The sequence below is a fragment of the Cygnus olor genome, chromosome 14, assembly GCF_009769625.2.
Source record: "Cygnus olor isolate bCygOlo1 chromosome 14, bCygOlo1.pri.v2, whole genome shotgun sequence".
Lineage (NCBI taxonomy): Eukaryota > Metazoa > Chordata > Aves > Anseriformes > Anatidae > Cygnus > Cygnus olor.
Window position 1 is genome coordinate 620,558 of NC_049182.1, and position 6,065 is coordinate 626,622.

Genomic DNA, 6,065 nt, shown 5'->3' on the forward strand with positions numbered 1-6,065 from the left:
GGGCAGTGCTGGTGGCAGGAGCCAGCGCTGCTGCTGCTGCTCCTCCGGCACCTCCGACGGGAGGTGAGGCTTCAGTCCTGGTGCCCACGCTGCTCATGGGAGCCACGACCACAAACCGCCTCCCATCCTCTTCTGCTGAAAATCTGACACTATTTTGTGCTATAAAAGCCAGCTGCCACAAAAGTGTCTGCTCTTAAGTTCAAGTTGCTGGAGGCCTCTGCGTATCCAAATTGCTTCAGCGATGTAACTCATCACTCATTCCTGGTGTTTGCGCGCTTGATGCTGCAGGAAGGCAAGCCGTCCTTACTGTGTCCTGGCCTCCTTGCAGCACAGGCACTGGCAGGGGTCCCCACTGCTGCAGAGGAAGAGCTGCTGGTGCCGGGTGTCAGCCCCATGAAGGGTGTGCGTGCACTCCTGCCCCCTGGGGCAGCTGTAATGGCACGGCCCAGGCTGTGTGTATTTGGAATCTCCAAAATCCAAACGTGACTAATGGTCGTGTTCTTCACCTCGCAGTTGAGGTTTTCAAAGTATTTTCTAATTAATTAATTAACTCATTAAGTCCAAGAGCATTCCAGTGTACCGTTTTACACCCCTTCATCAGAGAGCACGGGGAGCCGGGGCCACCCCGGTGCCTTTTGGCAGTGCCGCGTGGTGCCGACCCTGCTGAGCGCCCACGGCCGGGCTGCGCGCTTCGGCGGAAACGCTTCAGGAGCTGCCAACAGGAGAGCTGCCACGGTGCAACACCAGCAGCAAGTTTCTACCTGTCCTGAGAACTAGTATGGAGACGCAAAAGGGGCGAGAGAGAAGAAAAATAAATATGAGCATGTTTGCCGGGGAGCGCCGCTCACTGCCTGGGGATCGGGCTGCCTCTCCTCTGAGCTGAGGCACGAATTCTCGGTACAGAGGAGCACGGGGCAGAAGTGGAGGACACCTGTGGGGCCTGCCCACCTGCGGGCACTCACAGCTGCGTGGCCACGGCCGAAGCAGCAGCCGTGATGCTGCCGTGCACCGAGGCCGCTGCTCCTCGCCCAACCGCTGCGACGTGCCCCGGGGTAGGGCACTGGGCACTGCGGCACAGGAATTGTGTCCGCTGCCCGTGGTAAAGGGACTCATTGCACGTCTCAGGGCCACGCTGCCACGTTTTCCGGTGGGAAAACCTGGGACAAGAGCTCCAGAGATAGGTCTGGCTGCTGTGTGTGACACGTTCAGGATGACCTATCAGTGCTCCAGAGGTTCCCTGCGGTGCACGCAGCAGCTCGGGCCCACACGAAGCGCGGTGTCCTCTGCAGCCATAGAGCCTCACACGCAAGTATACGCCTTTATAACACGCCAGTTGGAAAACCTGTTACGAGTCTGCCCCTGAGTTTGTGTCTCTGCAGTTCTGAGAAGTGCCCTCAGGTTTATCAGCCAATCGAGTCAAGCTTCTGAACGTTATGGAAAGATTTCAGAGGTATTTTACAGAATAGTGCAGGTGAAAGAAATGGAAATCCAGGAATATAACACAGGAATGGTGAGGCCACGAGTCAGTCTTTTCTCAAAATGCAATCTGAGCCAGGCTCCTTACCAGGTCTCATACCACATCCTAATTATTTCAGAAAAGCTTTTGTACTGTTAGAGAAAATTACAGAAGCAACTTACAATCTTAAAATTAGCCTAGGAAATCATCACTAGATGAAGCTGAGTTTAATTTTTTTCCTTAGTGAACCTCAAAGTGTTTTGCCAGGGACATAAACATCATCATGCCCACTCCTTCCTTTTTAAAGCCTGGGGAAACTGAGGTGCAGATGAGAAACACCTTTCTCCACCTCTAATAGCTAGAGCCTTGCAACAACTGATTTAATTGCTATCAATCAAAAATCAGTAAATCGCCTGAAAGTTAAAGCATCTGAAATGCCCTCCAAATATCAGAAGCACCTGAAAACTCCAGAGAAAAACAGCTGCTGTGAAGTTTTTGTAAGGGGAAAGGCAAGCTATTTTTATCTAAGCCTGGGATTCAGTGCAATTACTGTTGTGATGAGCTCCAAATAGTCAAATATCACAAGGAAACAGCAGCCAGATTTGCAAACAAAAGGACAATCTCTCCTACTTCAAACATCAGCATGTATGCATAGCAGCAGTGCTAGCATGGAAGTTTCATAGCTCTTGGCACAGAGGAATAGATCTGTATGCCCACGGCAAAGTGGAAAATGTGGCTGGTGCTTACCCCATCCATGTGGATCCTGGGGCTGGTCGCCAGCCGGTGCTGGTGGAGCTGCAGACCCCGCGGGAGCCTCCGGATGGAGGCGGGGGAGGACAGGAGCCCCGACCTCTGCATTGAGCCGAACCGGGGAACATTCTGTCCGTATCTGACTCCATCCAGCAGGCGAATGAGCAGCAGGTTGGACGGGAGCTGCTCGATGCCACAGAGGACGAGCGTCCTGCACTCAGGGCACCGGAGCTCCTTCTGGGATTTCAGGATCCTCTGCAGACAAGGCTTGCAGAAAGTGTGCTGGCACGGCAGCACCTTTGCTGTGGCGTCGAGCTTTTCAAAGCACACCGGGCACTCCAACAGGTCGAGCAGAGCCAAATCATCCATCTTCAGTGCAGGGCTCCCGTCACGGGCCGCGCCGGGGACATCCACATGACACGGGCAGCCGACACGACGCCTTTGCGCACCCGCGAGACCGGCACCGAAACCCTGGGCTCAGGCAGCTACCCTGCACGGAGAGGAGGGGAGGAGGAAAAAGGAGCAGAGCTCGACTGCTGGAGTATGTAATACATCCCACCTACATCGCAAGGCAGTGCCTCACGAGCCAATTTGCAAATGCATGCTTTGCGCTCCCATCCAAGCCCGAAGTGAGTCATTCGTGATTCAGGAGCGCGAGGGGGCCGTGCCCAGGCGGGTGCCAGCGGCCGGGGAGCCCCGCGGCGGGCCAGGGGCTGCGGCGGGGCCGAAGGCTCCGTGCCCAGCAGGGCGGCTGGGGCAGGCCGGGTGCCGTTCTTCCCGCTCACACTCCAGCAAAGTTGTCTCAAACGCTGTCTGCTCTGTGGGTCATAACTGGCAGCGCAGCACAGGTGCCACCAGCCCAGCGATGCGAGCCCTGGCAAACATCGCCTTGAACCTGTTTTCTCTCGGCTCTGGCTTAAAGCAGCCGTCGGCTGCCCGCAGCCCCTCGCACACCTACACGCTGCCTTGTCTGCAAGATCGGTCCTAATTAAGCTTTCTATCTGCCAGTTTTGACAGCAGTTCTATAAAAAGCCCTCCAAACACAAATATAATCCTGTTTTACCTTGGAGAGACGCGGGGAGCTGCAGCGACATCCGCGCCCAGCCGGGCTGCCTGAGCTCTCCCTGCAGCCCGGGACGATTATTCCTCCCAATTCCTCCCACGGCCTGAAGTCACTCAACCCGTTCGGCTCCTTCGGGGCCGCGCACCGATCTTCGCTCAAGCAGGCGGCTGCGGGTTCAAGTCACGGCTTGTGGGAGCGGTGCATCTCCAGAGCATGCCACCCGGGCTGGAGCAGGATGCTGCCCATGCCAAACCCCTCCAGGTGCTGCAGCCAGCAGCGCCGTGACACTGGTGCACACCCCTCGGCGTGCCCTGGGTGCGCGCAGCTGCGGGACGGCTCCGGCTGCGCTCTGGCTCCTTGCTCTGCTGCCCTACAACAGCGAGCGGCGGATGGAGCAGAGATCCAAGAGATTTGCCTTTACCATCTCTTCCATACCTCAGCCGTGTTTGCAAACTAAGAATTAGAGGAAAGGGTTGTAAATCTAAAGGAATTATTTCAGTTTGGTCCTTCTGCAGACAATGCACAGGACATCCTTCATGAAGGACTGCTTCAGCAGACGTTGTTAACTTGGTTCTTTTAAAAGCTTTTCCCTACCGATCGTGATTTTGTCAAAGCAAAGTTTTCTCTCTCTCTCTCTCTCTCTCTCTCTCTCTTTTTTTTTTTTTAATGGTGGCCATTTGGCTAAATTAAAATGTTGATGAACATCTTCAGGATAATGCAAAAAAAACACAATTACTTCACTCTGTTTCATCTCAGGTTTCCATCTACTTTGGTATTTCTTTGTAGCCTGTCATGTGTTGATTCATGCTTGGCTGACTGAGTGCACAATTTTTAATGAATGACGTTCAAAACATCTAATCGACTGGCGTTATAAAATGCAATGTGTGACATCAACTATATTGAAAACAGTTTTTGAAGTTTTTTTCTTTTTTACATATTCTTCCCTATTTCTGTTCTGTGGTTAATGCTTACATGTTGCATTTTCATCTGATTAGAAATGGAAGAGAATTATGAAATACCTTGCAGCTAGGAAATGGTGGGAAATGAAGCTGACCTCCTGATTTTGTGCATGCTAGGTAATGATAACCTTTCATGAAATTTGTTTGTGAGTCCTTTTTCAATTTTTCTTAAATTTTCGGTAAGGCCCAACCTAGTCTAGTTGTGCTGTCCAAACAATGGGCGGGATTGAAAGTCTGCCTGAGAGGACACCGACTTCGCGGTGCAGTTCTCTACCCCATGGCAGATTTCCATGGAAATCTGTGGGTGCTGTGCAGTGGGGCAGGCGCACTGCTGGCCCGTGTCCCAGCTGGTGCCATCCGTGCTCCTGCCACATCCCAGCCATGCTCCTGCCACATCCCAGCCGTGCTGAGCACTCGTGGCCAGGGCAGGAGCCAGGTGCTCGGTGTCTGTGAGCCTGCTGCAGCACAGCAGCAGCTCTTGGGGCTCTCCAAGGGCTGCATCTTCATTTTCTCCAGTGAAACGTGTCACTGTTGGCAGCAGGCAGTGTTTTCTCCCAAGAATGCCATGGTATGCTGGAACTTTGGGCAGCTCTTTCCGCCTGAATTTGATAGTGCTTACAGCCCAGCTCCAGCCTGCCCGGAGTGTGTGCACTGTGAATGGCTCAAGCAGGGAGAGGGGACCTTTCCTACCCAGAGCTTCCAAACCGCCCTGTACAGTGAGGCTCTGATCTTGATTGCAGTCTCTGGGTTCTGCTGCAATATAAAAAAAAAAGATGATGCCAACTCTTAGCATTTATATAACTCCTTCAGTCTTCAAAGCACTTTCTAAACGCTAATTCATCTGTGGAACGCCCCTTGGGCTGTCACCCCCACTTTGTATGGAAAAGTTCAGGGGATGAGGCCACTCCGCAAATCAATGCCCGAGCTGGGACTAGGTGTGAGGCTGGTTCTGCGCCCGATGCTCAGACCATCCCACCGAGCTCTATTATCTGCCACTGCCTCTCCCTTGCGGTGCGTCTCGTAACTGGGGCTAAAAAACAAAGGCAGAGCTAGAAAGCTGCCAGTCCTTCCCTTTCATTTAAGCAGCCTGCGCTTGATGCCGATGCTGTAATTAGCTCAGGGCTGGATGCGGCGGGCGCTGCTCCCCCGCAGCGACATCGCGCCGACCCAGCGCGGCCGCCCCCAGCCCCAGCACCCGCGGGGTGCCCTCGGCCTCGGGCCGCGCGTGGGGCCGTGCTGGAGGGCGGCAGGGCAGGGCAGGGCACGCTGCCACGCTGCCCTGGCTGAGGCGGCGGATCGTGCCGCTGGGAGCTGGGAAGCAGCATTGCCAGCAGAAACAGCCGCTCCGCTCTGGTTCAGCGCCTGTGCCTGCAGGGAGCAGCGTCCTCTGGCCTGGCCCCATCTCCAAAGCTGTCTCAGGAAAGAGCTCGGAGGAATCCCGGACAGCAAGCACACTTTGCCACCTCGTCTGGCAGCAGCCCCGTGCCTAGCGAGGGTTTCTGCCCACCCAAGTCAGCTGCCACGGACAAGAAGCACTCGGTGTGTTATCTCAGGGCTGCCCTGGGAGAGCCCCACGCCCCCGGCGCATCGCTCCTGACCTCCCCCTGCAGGGTCCCCGGGAGCCCACCCGCCGGGCCTGGCACTCACCTGCCTGCGTCCAGCTCCACCCTGCTCCAACAGCTGTGGCTGCGAGCTTCCAGCGCACAATCACACCACTGCAAATAGTATTTCCTTTTACCAGTTTTGAATTTCACATATTTTAGCATCGCTATTTCCAGTTCTTGTGATTATGAGACACTAACGTATAAATAAGCTTTGCATTTAATGCCTTTAGATC

The 6,065-nt window shown here is 54.5% G+C and overlaps 1 protein-coding gene across 5 annotated transcripts in view; it reads right to left on the bottom strand.

Annotated features, from left to right (window-relative positions):
* SH3RF2 (SH3 domain containing ring finger 2) overlaps window positions 1-4,350 on the bottom strand; it is a 39,991-nt gene extending 35,641 nt beyond the window's left edge. For 2 of the 5 annotated variants that reach the window (XM_040573578.1, XM_040573574.1), the window contains exons 1-2: window positions 3,270-4,348; window positions 2,204-2,696 (exon numbers count right to left, since the gene is read on the bottom strand). In XM_040573578.1, the coding sequence (XP_040429512.1) occupies window positions 2,204-2,575 (372 nt within the window). In that variant the 5' untranslated portion in view covers window positions 2,576-2,696; window positions 3,270-4,348. Of the gene's footprint in view, window positions 1-2,203; window positions 2,697-3,269 lie in introns of all 5 variants that reach the window. The other 3 variants (XM_040573577.1, XM_040573575.1, XM_040573576.1) reach the window with 3 other exon arrangements.
* Between the last annotated feature and the right edge of the window lie 1,715 nt (window positions 4,351-6,065).